General features: G+C 45.2%; 1 protein-coding gene across 1 annotated transcript; it reads left to right on the forward strand.

The window, feature by feature from the left end:
- Positions 1–5,816: 5,816 nt before the first annotated feature.
- Positions 5,817–21,737, forward strand: TIMM17B (translocase of inner mitochondrial membrane 17B). Its single transcript, XM_079960162.1, has 6 exons — positions 5,817–5,924; positions 8,703–8,802; positions 17,891–17,954; positions 19,496–19,624; positions 20,274–20,384; positions 21,254–21,737. Exons 1-6 carry the CDS (start codon positions 5,899–5,901, stop codon positions 21,340–21,342), a joined length of 519 nt encoding a protein of 172 aa, XP_079816288.1. The 5' UTR covers positions 5,817–5,898; the 3' UTR covers positions 21,343–21,737.
- Positions 21,738–21,982: the final 245 nt, after the last annotated feature.

A 21,982-nucleotide genomic window follows, 5' to 3' on the forward strand; every position in this document is an offset into this window, starting at 1 on the left:
CCTGGGCCCCTTCCCGTCTTGAAAGTATTTGAGCAATAACAGGGATGGGGGGGGAGGGGGAAAGCCCATCCCGTCCAATCCCAAGAAAGGAATCCCAACTGGGCCCACCCACTTTCGACTTACTCTTAGCCAATCAATCAGAGATTTGGTTTGCTTCTCCAATGAGCGGGGGAGTGAAGCCCCCGAGAGCCCGCCTTCTCTTTGATTGGCCGCGGGTATTGCAGAGGAGGACCATAGAGGCAGTAATGAAGAGTCGTTCACCGCCATCCATCCTCTTTCTTGGCACTTCTGAAGTGACGTGGAACCGCATCTCCCCTGCAGAGTGACATTCAGGTTTTGCATCCACAGCAGTGACTAGAGGAGCAATGACTGCTGGGAGGAGCGCAGAGAGAAGAAACGCATCTGAATTGGGCCCACCTGCATCTGCAGCGGCACAACCAGATGCCTTCATTTGCAAGAAAACATGTCTCTCCCATATCAGTCTCTAACAGCCACAGCCAGTGTCGGATTTACATATAAGCTAAAAAAACTACAGTCATACCTCCTGTTGCGTTTGCTTCAGGTTGAGCGTTTTCTTTTTTTTAAAAAATAATTTTTTATTAAGATTTTAAAAATTACAGAAAAAAAACAAGAAAAATAATAACAATCAAAGAAAAAACAAGAAAAAACAATACATATAAAAAAGAAGAAAACATCATCAAAAAACAGAAAACAGAAAAAGAAAAACAAAAAAAGAACAAATCCAACATCACTTACTTATATTCACTTATTTCCTTGACCTCCTCACGCCTCCCGTTTTTGTATTCTATTTCAATTTGTTATTTCAGCAAATCCTTCCAACCCTATTTTTATCTTAATAATTTATCTTAATATACTATAATTTAACATTCTCTCTTTCACCAACTCATTTTTACTTAATCCTTTATATCATTTCCACTAAAACCACATAATTTTCTTTTCCCAACATCTTTCTAACAGTCCTTAATTTTACAATATTTTTGAAGATAAACTTTAAATTTTTCCCAATCTTCTTCCACCGACTCTTCTCCTTGGTCCCGGATTCTGCCAGTCATCTCAGCCAGTTCCATGTACTCCATCACCTTCATCTGCCATTCTTCCCGGGTGGGTAGATCTTGTGTTTTCCAAAACTTTGCGATGAGTATTCTTGCTGCTGTTGTGGCGTACATAAAAAAAGTTCCATCCTCCTTTCGCACCAATTGGCCGACCATGCCAGGTTGAGCGTTTTCAGGTTGCGCCCCGCGGTGACCCGGAAGTAACGGAACAGGTTACTTCCGGGTTTTGCCGCTCGCACATGCGCAGACACTCAGACACTCAAAATGACGTCCCGCGCATGCGCAGAAGTGGCGAATCGCAACACGCAGGTGTGGGTTGCGTTCTGCTCAGGTTGGGAACGGGCTTCCGGAACGGATCCCGTTCACAACCAGAGGTACCACTGTATAGCTTAGGGCCCCAAAAAATGTAAAGGGAAAAAACCCAGAATGTACATTTCCAACATATAAGGTAAAAAACAAATAAAGCAACAGTGTTTTGTGTTGTGCAGGCTCCTATGATGTAAGTAATGGGCCCCGTCTGCTAGCCTGCTCCCTAAAATATCACTGGTTTGCTCATTTCTATATATAGGGTGTCTACATTCTGCATGGACTGGTTGCATGGCAGCATGTGCAAATAGATTTGGAAACCTATTAGGTCCATAAATTACCATATAACATATATTCAACACAAAAAACAGCAACAATTTGTTGTTGACAAAGAACAGCTGGACAAAGGGCCCCATTACCTTCAGTAGCTTAGGGTCTCATCAAACCTTAATACGGCACTGGCCACAGCAGACACTAACTCTCCAACATTTGGACTTTACCTTCGAAGACACACTCCTCCACTGACTCCCGAGACAGAAGGATGCCAACAAATATACTCATGCATGTGCATATACATCTTCTTTGACGATCACTCGCAGGCGAGTAAGATTGTCTTCCATGAACAAGGTCTTAACAGTGAGTCTGTAAGGATCCGTACATCCTTCCACAGTGGGGACATAGGTTTCTGATGGGAGTTGATCATGATGAAGGCTTGCCAAGCATGCCTTCCTCTTAGCACGTTTCTCCCTTTCATCCTGAGTTTGAGTGTCTTCAAAGTCCATTGCACTTGTACCTTTGGTAAAGGCTGTTCTCCAACTGGGGCGCTTGCAGGCCAGTGTTCCCCAATTGTCAGTGTTTAGGGACGCGGGTGGCGCTGTGGGTTAAACCACTGAGCCTAGGGCTTGCTGATTGGAAGATCGCAGTTCGAATCCCCACGACGAGGTGAGCTCCTGTTGCTCAGTCCCTGCTCCTGCCAACCTAGCAGTTCAAAAGCATGTCCAAGTGCAAGTAGATAAATAGGTACCGCTCCAATGGGAAGGTAAACGGCATTTCCGTGCGCTGCTCTGGTTCACCAGAAGTGGCTTAGTCCTGCTGGCCACATGACCTGGAAGCTGTACGCCGGCTCCCTCGGCCAATAAAGCGAGATGAGCGCCGCAAACCCAGAGTTGGTCACGACTGGACCTAATGGTCAGGGGTCCCTTTACCTTACATACTACATTTTTAAAGATTTGCCTTGAGAGAGTCTTTAAACCTTTTTTGTTGAGCAGCAGCATTACGCTTTCCATTTTAAAGTTTGGAACAGAGTGGCTGCTTTGGAAGATGATAATCAGGCATCCGCACAACATGGCCAGTCCAAAGAACTTGATGTTGAAGAATCATTGCTTCAACACTGGTGATCTTTGCTTCTTCCAGTACATGGACTTGTACATTTCACTTGTCTCTCCAAGTGATGCGTAAAATTTTCTGGAGACACGGTTGATGGAGGAGTTGGAAATGGTGTTTATAAGTGGTACATATACACATACCACAGAGCTTCCAATATATAAAGAGATGCTATGTTGCATCTAAATCATTTTTTTTAATGGAATGCAGGCTTTCTCATATATATAATTTATTTTCCATTTAACATTATACATTCACATCATCATTATCCACTATACCGCCCTGGCTCTTTAGAGCCTATCAACTTCCTTCCCTCCCGCCTCATGGCTTTCGAAATTAACCTTTATAGCATTGCAATTTATACATTTTCCATTTCTAATTACACTCATTTTAGAATGGCTTAAAGATTTAAATAAATATAGAAAGGTAGAAATTTTCTCATTACAAGTCTTCAGACAACCCTGCTAGTGATGTTAATAGCTTACAATAATCTTTTACTCCAGTCCTTTCGGAATGCTTGATCATGCTGTATTTTTCCTGTTCAGCTTCGCCAGTTCCGCAAAGTCCATCACCTTCATCTCAGGAACGGCTAAGGGAGCTCGGCATGTTTAGCCTGGAGAAGAGGAGGTTAAGGGATGATATGATAGCCATGTTCAAATATATAAAAGGATGTCACATAGAGGAGGGAGAAAGGTTGTTTTCTGCTGCTCCAGAGAAGCGGACACGGAGCAATGGCTCCAAACTACAAGAAAGAAGATTCCACCTAAACATTAGGAAGAACTTCCTGACAGTAAGAGCTGTTTGACAGTGGAATTTGCTGCCAAGGAGTGTGGTGGAGTCTCCTTCTTTGGAGGTCTTTAAGCAGAGGCTTGTTGTCTTTGTCCATGGAGTTTTCTTGGCAGGGATACTGGAGTGGCTTGCCGGTTCCTCCTCCAGGTGGATCACGTTTGGTCAAAACTCTCCACTATGACCTGTTCATCTTGGGTGCCCTGCTCGGCATAGTTCATAGCTTCTCTGAGTTCTTCAAGCCCCTTCGCCACGGCAAGGCAGTGATCCATGAAGGGGCTGCTTCTTGGGAGACGCCTGCTTCTTGGGAGAAGGGCAATGACAGGCCTAGACAGCATCTTGAGAAGTAGAGACATCACCTTGCCAACAAAGGTCTGTATAGTTAAAGCTATGGTTTTCCCAGTAGTGATGTATGGAAGTGAGAGCTGGACCATAAAGAAGGCTGATCGCCGAAGAATGGATGCTTTTGAATTCTGGTGCTGGAGGAGACTCTTGAGAGTCCCATGGACTGCAAGAAAATCAAACCTCTCCATTCTGAAGGAAATCAGCCCTGAGTGCTCACTGGAAGGACAGATCCTGAAGCTGAGGCTCCAGTACTTTGGCCACCTCATGAGAAGAGAAGACTCCCTGGAAAAGACCCTGATGTTGGGAAAGATGGAGGGCACAAGGAGAAGGGGGCGACAGAGGACGAGATGGTTGGATAGTGTTTACGAGGTTACCAGCATGAGTCTGACCAAACTGCGGGGGGTAGTGGAGGACAGGAGTGCCTGGCGTTCTCTGGTCCATGGGGTCACGAAGAGTCGGACACGACTAAACGACTAAACAACAACAACAAAGATTTAAATAAATATAGAAAGGTAGAAATTTTCTCATTACAAGTCTTCAGACAACCCTGCTAGTGATGTTAATTGCTTACAATAATCTTTTACTCCAGTCCTTTCGGAATGCTTGATCATGCTGTATTTTTCCTGTTCAGCTTCGCCAGTTCCGCAAAGTCCATCACCTTCATCTCAGGAACGGCTAAGGGAGCTGGGCATGTTTAGCCTGGAGAAGAGGAGGTTAAGGGATGATATGATAGCCATGTTCAAATATATAAAAGGATGTCACATAGAGGAGGGAGAAAGGTTGTTATCTGCTGCTCCAGAGAAGCGGACACGGAGCAATGGATCCAAACTACAAGAAAGAAGATTCCACCTAAACATTAGGAAGAACTTCCTGACAGTAAGAGCTGTTCGACAGTGGAATTTGCTGCCAAGGAGTGTGGTGGAGTCTCCTTCTTTGGAGGTCTTTAAGCAGAGGCTTGTTGTCTTTGTCCATGGAGTTTTCTTGGCAGGGATACTGGAGTGGCTTGCCGGTTCCTCCTCCAGGTGGATCACGTTTGGTCAAAACTCTCCACTATGACCTGTTCATCTTGGGTGCCCTGCTCGGCATAGTTCATAGCTTCTCTGAGTTCTTCAAGCCCCTTCGCCACGGCAAGGCAGTGATCCATGAAGGGGCTGCTTCTTGGGAGACGCCTGCTTCTTGGGAGAAGGGCAATGACAGGCCTAGACAGCATCTTGAGAAGTAGAGACATCACCTTGCCAACAAAGGTCTGCATAGTTAAAGCTATGGTTTTCCCAGTAGTGATGTATGGAAGTGAGAGCTGGACCATAAAGAAGGCTGATCGCCGAAGAATTGATGCTTTTGAATTATGGTGCTGGAGGAGACTCTTGAGAGTCCCATGGACTGCAAGAAGATCAAACCTCTCCATTCTGAAGGAAATCAGCCCTGAGTGCTCACTGGAAGGACAGATTGTGAAGCTGAGGCTCCAATACTTTGGCCACCTCATGAGAAGAGAAGACTCCCTGGAAAAGACCCTGATGTTGGGAAAGATGGAGGGCACAAGGAGAAGGGGGCGACAGAGGACGAGATGGTGGGACAGTGTTTTCGAGGTTACCAGCATGAGTCTGACCAAGCTGCGGGGGGCAGTGGAGGACAGGAGTGCCTGGCGTTCTCTGGTCCAGGGGGTCACGAAGAGTCGGACACGACTAAACGACTAAACAACAACAAAAGCAGAGGCTTGACAACCATATGTCAGGAGTGCTCTGATGGTGTTTCCTGCTTGGCAGGGGGTTGGACTCGATGGCCCTTGTGGTCTCTTCCAACTTTTCTAGGATTCTATGATTCTATGATTCATCTGTCATTCTTCCGTTGGTACTGAATGCAGGCTTTCTCTAAACCTTCCTATCTCTAGAGTAGAAGAGCCCCTTTCACGTGACTGAAGCTGACCAATAGTTGGTTGTCACCTGACTCGGTCCCCGTGTTGTCTTCCTCCCCGTCACGTGATCCGCGGAGCCTGCGGCCGGAAGCCATGGAGGAATATGCCCGGGAGCCCTGGTAACTGGGAGCGGGGGCTGCCTGGGGCTCAGCGGGGCAGGGAGGCGCGCTTGACCCGAGGCCCCGTTTTCCGGCCCCGGGAGCGGCGGTGGCGGGTGGGGGGCACGTCCGTCCCGCGCCCCTTCCTCTCCGGCCCCTCGCCTCCTGCACCGACACAACAGCCCTGCCAGGTGGGGCCGGCAGGCCAGCTCGGTGGCTGAGGAAGGGCTTCCGCCGGGGGCTCCGCGGCCCCAGCTATGGACAGCCCAACAAGAGCTAGACGTATTTTTCTTACAATTCCCTTATGGGATATCTCATGGGTAGGCAACCTAAGGCCCAGGGGCCGGATCCGGCCCAATCGCCTTCGTAATCCGGCCCGCGGACGGTCCAGGAATCAGCGTGTTTTTACATGAGTAGAATGTGTGCTTTGATTTAAAATGCATCTCTGGGTTATTTGTGGGGCATAGGAATTCGTTCATTATTATTTTCCCCAAAATATAGTCCGGCCCCCCACAAGGTCTGAGGACAGTGGATCGGCCCCCTGCTGAAAAAGTTTGCTGACCTCTGGGATATCTAGAACCTGTATAGATCTCTCTCAGGAGATCTTTATGGGTCGGGGAGAAAGCAGAGTAGATTGAAAGCAAAGCGGCTAGTAAGCCTGATTATTGTTAAACAAAATAAACTGTTTCCTGATTTTTAATAAAGGAAATGAACTGTTGCAACAGGGTTCCAAGTCACCACATGCAGCAGGGAGGAGAACCCCGAACAATGGTGTGCAAGCCCCTATACAGTCATACCTCATGTTATGTTTGCTTCATGTTACGTTTCTTGAGGTTGCGTCCCGTGGCAACCCGGAAGTACCAGAAAGGGTTACTTCCGGGTTTCGCCGCTTGCGCAGAAGCGCTAAATCGCACTTTGTGCATGCGCACAAGCGCCAAATCATGCCGCACAGCTGCGCAGATATGGCGCTTCAGGTTGCGGGCTTTTCATGTTGCGAACGGGCCTCCAGAACAGATCCAGTTCGCAACCAGAGGTACCACTGTATAGACTTTTGAAATTGCCCACCCTGTAGCCCAAGACCACACTCCAAAACATCATACATACGTATATCACAGAAGGAGGCGTTCTCCAGCAGAAATCTGAGAGTGTTCATTCTCTCCTCTCTGCTAGGATGGCTGATAATGCGTTCCTTGATTGCATTTTCTGGGTAGCCTGGATATTCCTTTGAGATAGTAAATACTTACTTCCTGAATCTCTTACACATATTTATAGTTTCCTTAGCTTAACTGATACTTCCCAGACTATATTTGCAAGGAGTTGCAAGCCCCTACAGTCCAAAGACAATTGGAAAGTTTTTCCCATTTCCTTTCTCCCATTTCCTTCCACATCTTTTCCCAATCTTCAAGTTGTATATTATGAACTAAATCCTGAGCCCACTTTATTTATGTTGACTTTACCATTTCATCTAACGTTTCCCCATAAAGTAAAGATTTCAATATGTGGTGCAACTACAAACAAACAAGCACTGAGTTGGCTGAATAGTTATAATATTTTCCTGTTCTGATCTTTATTGTATTTTGGTTGGTGGAGTGTATGTGTAGCTTTATTGTTATTATCATTTTAAACTGTTTTTATATTCAAGTGAGAAATACCTAAACATAAGAAAGAAGCAAAATAAAATCTTTTAGACTTCTTCATCCCACTTGAGATGAAGTAACAAAGATGCATTTAAATAATACAAAAATATAGGTCAGAGTTGCAGCAAACTGGTCACAAATAACTTTTCAATCAGTAAATAAAAAAAGGATTTTTACATGGCATAAGAGACCAAGTTGGGAGCTTGAGTGTATTCCTGGAAAATCTAAACACTAAGAAATCAGTGGGGTGGGCTGGGTGCTATCTGGTTTTCACCAGCTAAACATCCTGATATACCAATATATCATGATCTCTGAAATAAGGATGGAGCTATGTAGTAGAGGCATTGACTGGCTTCATGGTTTTTCCTGCATTGTAATTTTTGCATAGCGCGCGCGTGCACACACCCACACACCCACACCCACACACACACCATGATTCACAATATATTGCCAGATCAAAAATTATGAAGCCGATATGGACTTTTAAACTTGTTTTGCACAATATATCGATATATCACCCAGCCCTAGTGGAGGGAATAATAATAATAATAATAATAATAATAATAATAATAATTTATTATTTATACCCCGCCCATCTGACTGGGCTTCCCCAGCCACTCTGGGCGGCTTCCAACCAAATATTAAATTAGTCTATGTTCAACTTAATTGGGTTGCTATAAGGTCTCTTAGGGGACGCAGGTGGTGCTGTGGGTTAAACCACAGAGCCTAGGACTTGCTGATCAGAAGGTCGGCGGTTCGAATCCCTGCGACGGGGTGAGCTCCCGTTGTTTGGTCCCAGCTCCTGCCAACCTAGCAGTTCGAAAACACGTCAAAGTCCAAGTAGATAAATAGGTACCGCGCCGGCGGGAAGGTAAACGGCGTTTGCCTGAGCTGCTCTGGTTTGCCAGAAGTGGCTTAGTCATGCTGGCCACATGACCCGGAAGCTGTACGCCGGCTCCCTCAGCCGATAAAGCGAGATGAGCGCCGCGACCCCAGAGTCGGCCACGACTGGACCTAATGGTCAGGGGTCCCTTTACTTTTACCTTTAAGGTCTCTTAAGATTGCCCACCCCCCAGCTGCTTAGCACCATTTCTAAGTCATCTCTCACTTTTGGGGGGCTTTCAGGGCCTCCACTAACTTCACTTCTCTTTCCATTTGGCAGCCCCTGGCGAATTGTAGATGACTGTGGTGGCGCCTTCACCATGGGGATGATTGGGGGAGGTGTCTTCCAGGCTGTCAAAGGCTTCCGCAATGCTCCAGTGGTGAGTCCCAACCTTCTTTTCTCCTTCCCTTTCCTTCAAGCTGCAAGTGAGGGACATGGATGGGGTCAGAAGACATAGATTCATGAAGAACCCTGGCCCAGATTGGCTCTTGCAAATCCTAAAACATTCTCTACCTATTCTTCCCCTTCCCCTCCACTCTCTTTCTTTGTCTGTTAGATTGTATGCTTGTGAGTAGCCTGGCTTTTGTTTTCAAACTACCGTATTTTTGGCCCTATAGGACACACCGGCCCATAGGACGCACCTAGATTTTTTTTTGGGGGGGGGGGGAATAAAGGGGAAAAAAATTATTTCCCCCCGCAGAACGGGACCCAGAGCAATGCCGAAGCTTGTGGGGCTGGCGGTGGGGCTCTCCTGAAGCCCGGAGAGTGCGCACCGACCCCTCTCGCTCTCCAGGCTTCAGCGAAAGCCTGCATTCGCCCCATAGGACGCACACACATTTCCCCTTCATTTTTGGAGGGGAAAAAAAGTGCATCCTATAGGGCAAAAAATACGGTAGTTTCGTTGTTAAGGTAATTGTTAAGGTCTTAGCACACATATAGGGCTTTGTTTTTTTTTTTTAATGAATATTTATTAGGATTTTCAATAACAAAACAAAAACAGAAATAGACAGAAAAAATGACAAACATACAAAACTTAAAAACAATTAAAAACACATAGAATTTCAATCGCTTATTTTCCTTTAACTTGTTTCTCAGACCTCCTCACACCTCCCCTTCTTGTATTCCAATTTAAATTATTAGCTCAGCAAATCCTTATTACTTATTTCTCAACTTTACTTAATAATTTATTTTAACATATTATTATTTTATTGTTTCTCTTTCTTCCATTTCCTTGATTTATTTTTGCAAACCTTATCTTCATTTAGTTTAAACCATTTTAGAGACCAGTTTTAACATATCCAAACTTAAACATCAAAACTTATACATCAGTACTCATTCTTAAACATTTTTCCTAATGTCGACCAAACTTCCCTTCCACGACTTTCCCAATTTTCATACCAATAGCACAACAATATAAAAACAGAACAAATTATAATTGTATACCCTTTGGATTCCCAAACTCCACCCACCCCTTTCCCAGTTTCAGTCCCCAGCAAGTGTCCATCAGTCTCAATATAGTATTAGCCTGGAGATCTCACATCCGAGGCTCTTAAATCTCTCTCAGTTCCTCTCTGCCGGTCTTTTTGATAGTCCTTAATGTTAAACCCCAAATCTCGGAGAGGCTCAGGCCCAACAGGATCCATGTTTCTTCCAGCCAGACCTCCATACTTAAAAATGAAGCCTATGGGGTATTCCAAATCTTGTTTCATACTCCTTTCAGGTCCAAATGTCCCCAAAGCTCCAGCTTCCGCCTTAATCAAGTTTATAATCCTTCGGTCTTCAGATCTCCACAAAAGGAGATCTCTCAATTTTCCACTCTCCAATTCTGGCCAGACTTTCCACATCAAATTTTTATTTTGCTTTGTTGCCATCATGTCAGGCCTCAAGTTACAGCTCTCCTTTAACATCTGCAAAATTACAGCTCCTCCTTCTTTTTCTTCAGGGGCAACATATGTTTCCTTCTCCGTATTTTCAAAGCTCTCAGATTTCTCTATTTGTCCAATTGAATAGGCTTCCTGTTTCAAATCCTTATCAGATTCAACAATGTTGTTTACTGTTAAGTTCAGAGTTGTGACGTTTATAGCCAAAACATCAATTTGGCCTTGTAACTTTCCCATGAGAACAAATGCTCTGTCCAATTCGGCCTGGATTTTCCCTCCTCCAGCCATTCTTGTAATGTCCCTTAACCCCCTCTAGGGGGATTTTGGTTTCTTAATGTTCCTTTCAGTTCAAATCCAAAAATCAAGTTAGTTTGTATCAGCCCTTCCTTATTTTCAACAAATTGTAACAAATATAACCAGCAGAAACAAAAGAAACAAAGTTCTCTTTTTCCTTCTTGACAGCTAACTTGACAGCTGTCAAACTCTTTAGTACTTCATCAACAGGCTCTCTCACGGAACTCTCCCGGGTCCGGGGGGGGGGTGACACTTCAGCTCCCAAAATTAGTTCTTTATCCTCCAGTAAAATTTCCTGTAATGTCAAACCGTGAAGTTAAAATCTTTTACAAAAAAGAAAAAAAGGAATTCTCTCGACCTTAGTTAGCAGGTCCTTTGCTTTAAATTATTTACGGGGGGGGGGCGGATTTCCTTTTTAAACCTTCCCCACTCGTTCCTAATTCATCAAAATTTCCTTTAAAATTCCAATTTCCGTACTACTCACGGGTTGTTGCTTTAGAGTCCAATTGTTCAAAGAAAAAAGTCAGCGCTCTCCGATAATGGCTTGCGGCTTCACTCCGCAGAAGAAGCAGTCTACTCTCAGCACCACGCCGCACCCCGTCCCCGTTCCGGAGCCTTTAAAAAGGCTCCTTCACAGATTGGGGGGGGGGGGCGCAAATGGTGCCCGCCGAGTCACCACGCTCACAGGCTTCCGCGCCTGTGATTTTTAAGGGTCCCCGCGTCGCCGCAGCGGCAAGACCCAATCCTGCGGAGCCGGTTCGCTCCGGAGCTCAGAGGGAATCCGCCATTAGCCGATGGCGCTAACCCGGAAGTCCCACACATATAGGGCTTTGAAGCCGGTGATGCACTTTGAATGCACTTGCCTGAGATAAGAAGTGATCTAATATATGATCTTATATATATATATATATATATATATTTATTATGACATTTTGGTTGCCAATGAGAACCAGAAATTTTATGGCTAGTGATCATTTTGTTGTGCTGTTGGTTGGCTCTTCCAGCATGCCAATAATCACAGACTGGTTCTGCTGAGCACAAGTTAATGTGGATCAGCTGTCCTCACAAATGTGCCTTTAGTGGGAATTGGTGATTGTTGTGCACAGTCATACCTCGGGTTCCGGACACTTCAGGTTGTGTTTTTTCAGGTTATGGACGCGCCGAAACCCGGAAATACTGGAATGGGTTACTTCCGGGTTTCAGCGGTCGTGCATGCGTAGAAGTGCTAAATTGCACTTTGCACATGCCCAGAAGCGCCGAATCGCAACCTGCGCGTGCACAGACACGGCTCTGCAGGTTGCGAGTGCTGCGGGTTGCAAACGTGCTTCCCGCACGTATCACATTCGCAACCCTGGCATCCACTGTACTGTCTGCCAAGAATGGGTGTCCCTAAAGAGCCAATACAGAATAGTGGTTCATGGTTCAATCCTTACTGGAAGTTTAGGGATGCAACGCAGCATATATTAAGGCCGATGGGGTTTTGCATTGGAGAATTTAGATTGAGAGAGGAAGCTTCAACCTTCCTATATTGTCTTTCTAACCTAACCTGTGCTGACCTCCACTAAATTGCTAGACTGGTACTTGGGGTTGCAGATCTAATTTTCTTTCCTCTCTGAAGCAGAGAGAGAGGAGATATCTTCCTTTCCTATCTCTCTCTCTCTCCTGCAGATATCAAAGACTAGGGATGGTTCTTTGCATCTCTAACTTAGGTAGCTAGAACTAAGAACTATTTACTGTGCAATATGTATTTCCTATAATAAACTTAGTATTCTTATTTTCCGTACCAAGAGTCTTTGTGTGATTGCATCCAGCATATTAAAACTGCTCATACAACAAGTATACAACCATTTTATGTGCGTTCAATATGTGTGTGACTGTGAACGCACACAACACCCAGAAGTACAGTGGTATCTTGGTTCTCAAATTTAATCCGTACCGGAAGTCGGTTGCAAAACCAAAGCGTTCCAGAACCAAGGTGCGCTTTCCCAAAGAAAGCAATGCAAAACAGATGAATCTGTTCCAGACTTTTAAAAGCAACCCCTAAAGCAGCAATTTAACATGAATTATGCTATCTAATGAGACCATTGATCTATAAAATGAAAGCAATAATCAATGTACTGCACTATAAAATAAGACGGTCTTGTAGATGATAAAAATTAAAATTATTTTTTTTTCTTACCTGCACTGATGATCATTGTTTGGATGGGTGGCTTTTATCCATTTCCGCACAATCAGTCAATCAATAGCTGAACAGGGTTCCACACAGTCGCAAAAACAAATTAACCGAAAAAGCCTCAAAAACAAAAACGCAAAATAGCACTTCCGGGTCGGCGCCATCGCCGAATGGCGGACTCCCTCCGAGCTCCGGAGGGAGTCGGCTGGGTAGGGGTCGGGTCCTGCCGTGCCAGCGACACGGGGACCCTTAAAAACCATGGGCGGAGATGCCCATGGACTTGGTGACTCGGCGGGCACCGTTTGCGCCCCCCCGACCCGCGAAGGAGCCTTTTTAAAGGCTGCGGAGCGGGTGACAGGGGGTGTGGTGTGGTGCTGTGAGTCCAATGCTTCCCCTGCCCAGCGAAGCCGCATGCCATTCGGCGGAGAGCAACGACTTCTTCTTTGAAAATTTCGGATTTGGACTAAAAGGAACAACCCGTGAGTAAATTGATTGGACTTAAAAGGGAAATTTGATCTTTGAATTTGGAGCGAGCAGGGGGAGTGCAAAAAGGAAGTCCGCCCCCCCTGTTGTAGATGGCTCAACGCAAGGATTTGACAACTAAGATCGAGAGATGAATTTGTTTACCTGAAAAAAAATTTTTAACTTCACGAAGGGAAATTACAATAATTGTGCTGGAGGAGAAGACTGATTTGTGGGAACTAAAATGCAACCCCCCCGGGAACCGGGAACGATCCGCTATGAGAGACTGGTGAAGAGACACAGAAACTTTGACAGCTGTCAAAGTAGCTGTCAAAGCAGGAAAATAAAAGAGAACTTTGTTACGATGGCTTTGCTGGTTAGATTTGTTACAATTTGGACATAAATTATTGGAAATAAAGGCAACAAGTTATTTGACTTTTGGGTCTGATTTTGAAAGAAATTAAGTTACCATATTCCCTCTAGAGGGAGGCTGGGACATTGCACCAGTAGCAGCAAGTGGAAAAATACTATGAATTTGAGCAGGATCTGTTATCTCTTGGGAAAGCTGCAAAAACGAAGCATTATTTTGTCTACAGAGGTTTCTATACTAAAGGAGACAATGGATTTATCTATTGAAGAAAGGAAGGGACTTGACGCAAGTTATGTTCCTGAACAACAAAATCCTCTGTGGAGAACAAGAAGTTTCTGAATTAGAAGGTTTCTGCAGCAGAACAGGAAAAAGCAACCTGAGGAATAAGAGCTGGACCAAATTTGAAGCCGGAGTATTTGGAACATCCAGACTTTAAAAGGACCAAGAAATAGAATTTAAGTTAGACTCTTAAACATAGAGGTCTGGATGGAAGAACAATGACTTTTTCTGAGAGTTTTTTCGAGATTGGACTTTCTGAAATTAAAAGCTATCAAAAGACGGCAAAGTGGAGTTGAGATATAGACGTGGATACACCAGTCTGGCAGTAGACAATGGATGAACTTTGGGGATTGGAAATGGGGGGGGGGGGGAGAGATTTGGAATCCAAAGGCTGTAAAATTATATATTATTTCTTTCTTTTCTTTTTTCATGTTTGTTGTTTGAAAATAGGGGATTTCGTGGAAGGGAAATGGGGTCGATCTTAGGGAATTATATAAAATATAAGGAGAAATGGTTCATTAAGATAAATAAGATAAATTAATTTGGAATAAATGGGTTATTTAAAATTACAAATAAGGTTTTAAAATTTGGGGTAAGAATCTGTGGAATCAATTTAAGGGAAATGGAATACAAGAGGGGAGGGGGGGGGAAGTCCGGGAAAGATGCCACTGAAACCAAGTGTAAATCATATTTGTTTTTTCTTTCTTTCTTGCTATCTTTCCTTTTTATTCTGGTAAATTTTTAATAAATATTATTAAAAAAAAACAAAAAAAACAAAAATGCAAAATAAATAGCAAAAACAAAAGCGCCAAACTTAATCTGTTCCGGAAGTCTGTTTGACTTCTGAAAAGTTCAAAAACCAAGGCACAGCTTCTGATTGGTGCAGGTGCTCCAGAAACAATAGCCGACAGCCGCATTGGACGTTTGGCTTCTGAAAAACGTTCGAAAACCGGAACACTTACTTCAGGTTTTCAGCATTTGAGAACCAAGGCGTTTGAGAACCAAGGTACCACTGTAGTCAGAAAAGGGGGCTGGGCGGGTGGGGTCAGGAACATAACCCCCATGCAAAACAGTTGTTGCCTTATCACATCACAATTGGCAGGTCTGAGGCACAGCAACAAGGATTGCTGCATCCCTGAATCCCCATACACCTTTCCCCTCACCTGAGGAAAATACACGGGCGGAACTTGAGGTGTAGGATTCCACAAAAGTGGCCTCTGGGCTTATAGGTCTATAACTGGCTTGTGCTGCAGAACTGATCTCTGGGCAGAAAATTGCTCATGGCTGTGTAGGCAGCAGCAAGGGAGAACATATTTCTATTCTGAGCAGGTGGTGTTGCCACTTTTGGCACCATCTCAATAAGTGTCGCTCCACTTCCTCCTCCCTGTCGCCTGGGAGTCAAGCGTGTAGAGTTTGTGCTCCTGCTGCTTGTATGTCAAGCCTGTCTCTTCAGTTTTGAGCATTTACTCTCCGTCTTCGGGCTGTAAGTGCTTGGAGGAAAACTCAGCGTTCCAGTTTTGAGACTGTTTTTGTCTGTTGTGGGAGATGGAGGCCTTGAGACCGGGTCTTGCTTGTGGCATCTGGAAGACCTTCAGAAGCACTCTTGAGCATTTCCAGAGTTCAGCACAACAGTGGCACAAGCCCCCTGTGTTCCTTCCCGGCTCCAAGCTGGGATGGGAATGCTGGTCCTTTTGTACTGTACTTCAGAGAGGATACCTGGATGTTTCCTTCTGCAAGGCAAATAACATCTTTCATTGGTTGTGGATGATCTAGAATGGGGAAGGTGTCTTTCAAAAACGCTCCCTGGTGCAGCCCTGATTTCATTGAGATGCCCTGTGTTTGTTTCTAGCTTTTTTGTGTGGGAACACCAGGAGGTCCAGTCCCCTGTCTTCTACAATCTCATCTAGTTTGCCCCCATGTTTGGACCATGTTTTATCTCCCAGATTGATACTTTGGGGACAGACTGGATGAAGAGCTACAGTGGTGCCTCACAAGATGAAAAGAATCCGTTCCGCGATTCTCTTCGTCTAGCGGTTTTTTTCGTCTTGCGAAGCAAGCCCATTGACGGCTTAGCGGATTAGCGCTATTAGCGGTTTAGCGGCTTTTAGCGGCTTTTAGCGGCTTATCGGCTTATCGGATAAGCGGCTTAGCGGCTTAGAAAAAGGGGGGGGGAAGGGAAAAAACCCCACAGGAACTCGCAAGACATTTTCGTCTTGCAAAGCAAGCCCATAGGAAATTCGTTTTGCGAAGCGCCTCCAAAACGGAAAACTCTTTTGTCTAGCGAGTTTTCCGTCTTGCAAGGCATTCGTCTTGCGGGGCACCATTGTAATTACAGAAACAGTCTACATTGAGTTGTGTGCCCCGGTGTTTACAGTCTGACCTTATGATTGCTTACTCAAGTTGCCCGTTGATTTTAACAGGACTTACAGGTAAAAGTGTTTAGAATGGCAGCCTAGGATTAAAACTGAGGCTATTTACTTTGCTGTCAGGCTCCATGTTCCTTACGTGTCAAATGGGCTGTTAATTAGTTACCTTTGACCAGCTACCATATTTTTTGCTCTATAACACGCACCCGACCATAACACGCATGCAGTTTTTAGAGGAGGAAAATCCGTAGGCATGCCACCCGTAGGCATTCCCTCCATAACACGCACAGACATTTCCCCTTACTTTCTAGGAGGAAAAAAGTGAGTGTTATGGTGCAAAAAATACGGTATTTATGCAGCTTTCCCCATGCATTTTATGGGGGTTAAAGGCTTCCGGTCATCTATAGGTAATTGTGACAGATGCTGCCCTTCTGAGCTACTGTTTTGTGCTTGGCTCTTTCTGATGTGAGCTACAATCAAGTGGTTTGCATCTGTGAGCCTGTTATTCTCCTTTTTGTCCTGTTCACATGCAGGTTTGAGCATTTATGCCCTAACTCTAAGTCATGGGTGGGCAAACTAAGGAGGTCAGATCCGGCCCAATCGCCTTCTCAATCCGGCCCGCAGATGGTTGGGGAATCAGCGTGTTTTTACATGAGTAGAATGTGTCCTTTTATTTAAAATGCATCTCTGGGTTATTTGTGGGGCATAGGAATTCGTTCATCCCCCCCCCCCAAAAAAAATATAGTCTGGCCCCACACAAGGTCTGAGGGACAGTGGACTGAAAAAAAAGTCCACTGCTGAAAAAGTTTGCTGACCCCTGCTCCAAGTGCTTGGAAAGAGTTTCAATGAATAAGTTTGGTAATTGCTTGGAGGGATTGAACAGGGTTATTTTCATTTCGACTGGCCAGGCAAAATTTGTTCTTGCCCCCCAGCCCCTTCCCCTTGGATTCTCAGTTGCTGTTGTTTTAAGCAGAACAGTAGATCATGCAAACCTTAAGTCTGCCCATTTCTATCTTAGGTAAGACTCAGCTGTCACATTTGTAGTATGGAGTTAATGGAGTGACCGGCCCGACAGCATTGTTGAAATGATTACTGTCATAATGCACATGCCATTTGAACACTTGAAAGAAACTACATGCATTTTAAATGTTGTTGCTCTTCGATATCTCCAAAACAAGAGTACCTCCTCTTCCTATTTTTGTCTTGCAATGTTTGCCTTGCAGTTCTGTGTGTCAGACCTTGGTATAGTTTTGTATGACGTTTCCCATTCTCACCCCCCATTGTGTCACACCATGGTCTGGCTCTCATAGATTAAATTGTAGAGTTTAATGCGTGAGATTATCCCACTGGATAACTGAGGTCGGGTAGGCAACCTGTTTTTCTGGTGGGAAAGTGGCAGTTGCAGAGACACCCTGAGCCCACCTGCCTTCCGTGGATCGAGACCTGTGGCTTCTGGCTCCACAGAATCATTGGAGTTTGAGAATTGTATGTGCCTGTGTTCCTTGAGATGTGGAGATGTCTTGCCTTGGCTCCCCTTACAGCCTCTTCTACCCTGAGCTTGAACATTTTTTTCAGGGTGTGGTTTTCTCCCGCAGTCCATTGTGAGTTTTGACTAAGGTAGTTTTTCCTCCTCTCTTTCCTAGGGTGTCAGGCATCGGTTCAAAGGCAGCATTAACGCTATCAGAGTCAGAGCACCACAGATTGGAGGTAAGGGAAGTGTCCTGACCCTTGGGTTGGCTGGTGGGGATGTGGGCAGTTGTAAATAAAAAGATGGATCAGACAGACTGTGGGGTGAGGTGGATCAGGATTTGGTTTATTTTAAAGGAGAACCAGCAGTGCTGTATTGTGGTAAAAGTGTCAGACCATGGTTCAAATCCCCTGTCAGCCTTGAAGCTCACTGGATGTGACCTTGGACCACCTCACAAGGTCGTTATGACCGTAAAATGTGTGGAGTGGGGCATCCCAGGGGGAAGTTTCAGGAAAAGTGTGATATAAATCAAATATTATAACTGCTGGCCAAGGAAGGCAGGAATTAAAGAGAAGAATGTGTAGAGTATGAAGTGCTGGCTTGGAGGCTGTTTTGTCATATTGAGTTAGTTGTATAGCCCAGTCCCAAAGCTGACAGTTAAATCTCATATTGGTTTGGTCAAAAGCAAGACCATATGCATTCAGTGAGGCTTACTTTTAGGTACCGTATTTTTCGCTCTATAAGACGCACCAGACCATAAGACGACCTAGTTTTTGGAGGAGGAAAAAAAGAAAAAAAATATTCTGAATCCCAGAAGCCAGAACAGCAAGAGGCTATCCCAGAAGCCCCCAAGAGCCGCACACACGCTCCACGGGGCTCTTTAAAGGGAGCGCTGAGCAGAGCCTCCCGCCTGCATTCGCTCCATAAGACGCACACACATTTCCCCTTACTTTTTAGGAGAGGAAAAGTGTGTCTTATAGAGAAAAAAATACGGTAAGTGTGCTTGCGATTGTAGCCTTAGTAAGTGACTCAATAAATGAATCCTAGTGAAACAGAATGACATTTCACCATTATAAACCTTAACTTAAATCACTACTTTTCTGGCTCAGCTTACAGCTGGAAAATGCAGCTCCCCCCCCCCCCCCGTAGTTATTGAGGTGGTTCTGGAGTGGCCTCATGGTTCAAGTTGGGCAAGTCCTACAGCAGGAGGTGGAGCCATACTTTTCTTGAGAGAAGGGAGGCGTCCACTAAGAATGCCTCTCTTCACACCCTTCCTCTCTGAACGTGACACAGGGATGGTACCATTAGTGATCTTGGAGATGGGAAGTGTCTTACCACCTGTGTGATTCTGCTTGCGCAGAACTCCAAGTGCCTGGCAAACGAGCCATGTGTCAGTGTTTTACAAAATCAAAACAAAAAATTGTTTCTGCCTTTCATAGTCCTTGGAGATAAGTTTAACAATCTGTTCGTGGGGAGAATATAACTTGTGTGTCCTGGAGTGGCTCTTGGCCCTTCTTCTGGAGCTCCAAGCCTGTCAGTCTCCCCATCGATCCCTGGTGCTCCCACCGACCCCATAAGGCTGCCTGGTTCTTTGCCAGCATGTTGTCAGAGTTCTACCCTGTCTCAGCCCAATTCAGCACGTGTGCAGGGCACATTTTCTAAGCCAAGCATTTGGCTTTGCTTGGCACGGAATTCTAATACCTTTTGGTGCCAGTTACAAATGAACATCCCTGAGTCCAGCTGGTGTCTCCACATGCTCTCCTTGTGTTCCCCCTCGCAGGCAGCTTTGCCGTGTGGGGCGGGCTCTTCTCCACCATCGACTGCGGCCTAGTGAAGATGCGGGGCAAGGAGGATCCCTGGAACTCCATCACAAGTGGGGCACTCACGGGAGCTGTGTTAGCATCACGCAGTAAGTGGTGGCCAGTGATCCTATAACCGCAGCGCCTCCACCTCGCCCCTTAACCTCCTGTGGCTGAACGCTGAGCCAGGGCGTTGGGACTGAGAGTTCTTTTTTTTTTTTTAATGATATTTTATTAAGTTTATATCAAAGAAAAAAGTTACATAAGAAAACACAAAACATAAAAACATACAAAAAGCATCGAAATACAAAATTACAAACAATTAACATATAAAGAAAATGAAAAAGAAAAAAAATCAAAACGTTAAAAATAAAAATTCCTCTTTTTAATTTCTTACCATTCATAAACTTATTTTCCTGACTTCCTCACGCCCCCCTTTCTTGTATTCCAATTTGAAATTGATTAGCAAATTCCTTCTTATTAATTTTATCCTTAATTCTTTCTTCACATATTGTATTTTTCTAGTTTTCATCTAATATCTATCCCTTCTTTCATATTCTTATTTTACCTTTTTTTTTTACTAGAACCCCTTCATTTCATTTCAATGTCATCAACATTCAAAAATTTTACAATGTTTTTGTAAATAGATTTTAAAATTCTTCCAATCTTCTTCCAACAACTCTTCTCCCTGATCTCGAATTCTGCCGGTCATTTCTGCCATTTCCATATAGTCCAGGACTGAGAGTTCTTTCCCTTTAGGTGGGCCCTTGGCCATGGTCGGCTCGGCTATGATGGGAGGCATCTTGCTTGCCCTGATAGAAGGTGTCGGGATTTTGCTGACGAGGTACACGGCCCAGCAGTTCCAGAACCGTAAGTTCCAACATGGTGGCAAGAAACAGAACTTGGGATTTCCCCAGAAGGATGGATTTGGACTAGGAACCAAAAGACCTCTCTGTGCCTTGGTTTCGGCCCCATAGCCTACCCAGGGTTCCACTGAACAATCACACCAGCACTCTTAAGAGAAAATAGCTCCCCAACCAGGCTTCCTTGTGGTTAAAGGAGTGGGATTATATAGTTTGGGGCAGGCTGAGTTCTCAGTCACTTGCAGCTCTGTTCTGCGGGACACAGTAAACCAGGTGAGTTCTGGAACCCATTCGGGAGAAGGCAAAAGCCTAGTGTCATCTGCGTGGGAGAGAGAGAGCATACAGAGCACATTCTCCCCCCTGGATGAGCGGCTGCCACTCTCTCATGCAGACGTGGGTGTGTGGGGAGGGAAGTGACAGGCAGTGTTGCTGTGGGGGGCAAAGTTTGCCTCCAGCCCTGACAGTGCCTGGCTTGGTCTCCCCTGACACCAGGGTGGTGTTACAATACACGCAAGTGCTTGTCGTTCCACCGCCCCCTTGGCAAAATACAGAGCCTTCTGCCACTCCACTTGCTGCGATTGGCATTTTGCTGCTCCTTCTATAAATGCTTGCAGAAGTTGCACTCCTTTCCCACGGTGTCTGACACCCTCCCTTGTCCCTTTTACAGGTGTAAATTCTAACCTGTTCTGCATTTTCTTGCTGCAGGAGTTGGGTTTTACTTTTCACTTTTTTGTTAATGAGTCACCCTCGCCCACATCTCTCCCGATTGCACTTCCATTGATTTCTATCCCCAAAGATAGTGGCCCTTGGCTGCGCAAAACATGAATCACATCTCTTCCCTGCTGCTAACTGTCCCTTCTTGTCTTCACTTCTCAGCCAACCCCTTTGGTGAAGATCCCAGTCAGCTGCCTCCTAAGGATGGCTCGCCACCTCCAGGGTATCCAGGCTATGGACATTATCAATGAAACTGTTTGGGTCCAAGGAGATGTCTATTTTTGTAGGACTGGAGCAGGAATTTCCCCATTGAAGCTACTCAAGACGATCACACGGAAGCACTCAAACCCCCCACAAACCCCAGCATTCAAGGAATGCCATTCCAAGAGTTGTCTTTTGAAAGGAGGCAGGGAGGGAAAGCGGTCAGGGGCTTAAGCGATATTTGAACCATGTAATATCTACCTCTCTGGTGGGCTTTTGCGTTGATGGCACGATGAGCCCCAGGAATCCTTCCATGTGTGCTGGGGGAGCCAGAGCCTGTGCTGGGTGATTGGCTAACACGAATTCTGAGACAACGTTTCTTAGCTTTGTAGCTTCTGGATGTGTCTATAAACAATTAAATGGTCATGACGAAGGACTTTAGAAAGGCTGTCTCTCCCTGGCTTTTGAGCGGTGGGGCTTCTCCTGCTTTCTCCATAGTCGGAGAGCCCGTCCCAGGTCAGCTTGCAAAAATCTGTCAGCAGAGCAGTGTGGGCCTTGTTTACCAGGTTTTGTGTGCAGTTAACGGGGTGCGATGGTAGCAAGGAAAAGCTGAGCCCATGTATCAAGAGCCACGGCTCCCAAAATAAGACTCCCTATTCTACATCAGGGGCTCAGTTAATCCCTCTGTTT

This window comes from Podarcis cretensis, assembly GCF_951804945.1.
Source record: "Podarcis cretensis genome assembly, chromosome: 17".
In the NCBI taxonomy this organism is placed as follows: Eukaryota; Metazoa; Chordata; class Lepidosauria; order Squamata; family Lacertidae; genus Podarcis; species Podarcis cretensis.

What these genes read in the sequence shown, in the direction of transcription:
- TIMM17B (XM_079960162.1), top strand. Translation starts at nt 5,899, where the DNA reads ATGGAGGAATATGCCCGGGAGCCCTG. An exon ending in GCTTCCGCAATGCTCCAGTG is followed by an intron (nt 8,803 to 17,890) that starts GTGAGTCCCAAC and finishes TCTCTTTCCTAG; the next exon opens with GGTGTCAGGCATCGGTTCAA. An exon ending in AGCTGTGTTAGCATCACGCA is followed by an intron (nt 19,625 to 20,273) that starts GTAAGTGGTGGC and finishes CTTTCCCTTTAG; the next exon opens with GTGGGCCCTTGGCCATGGTC.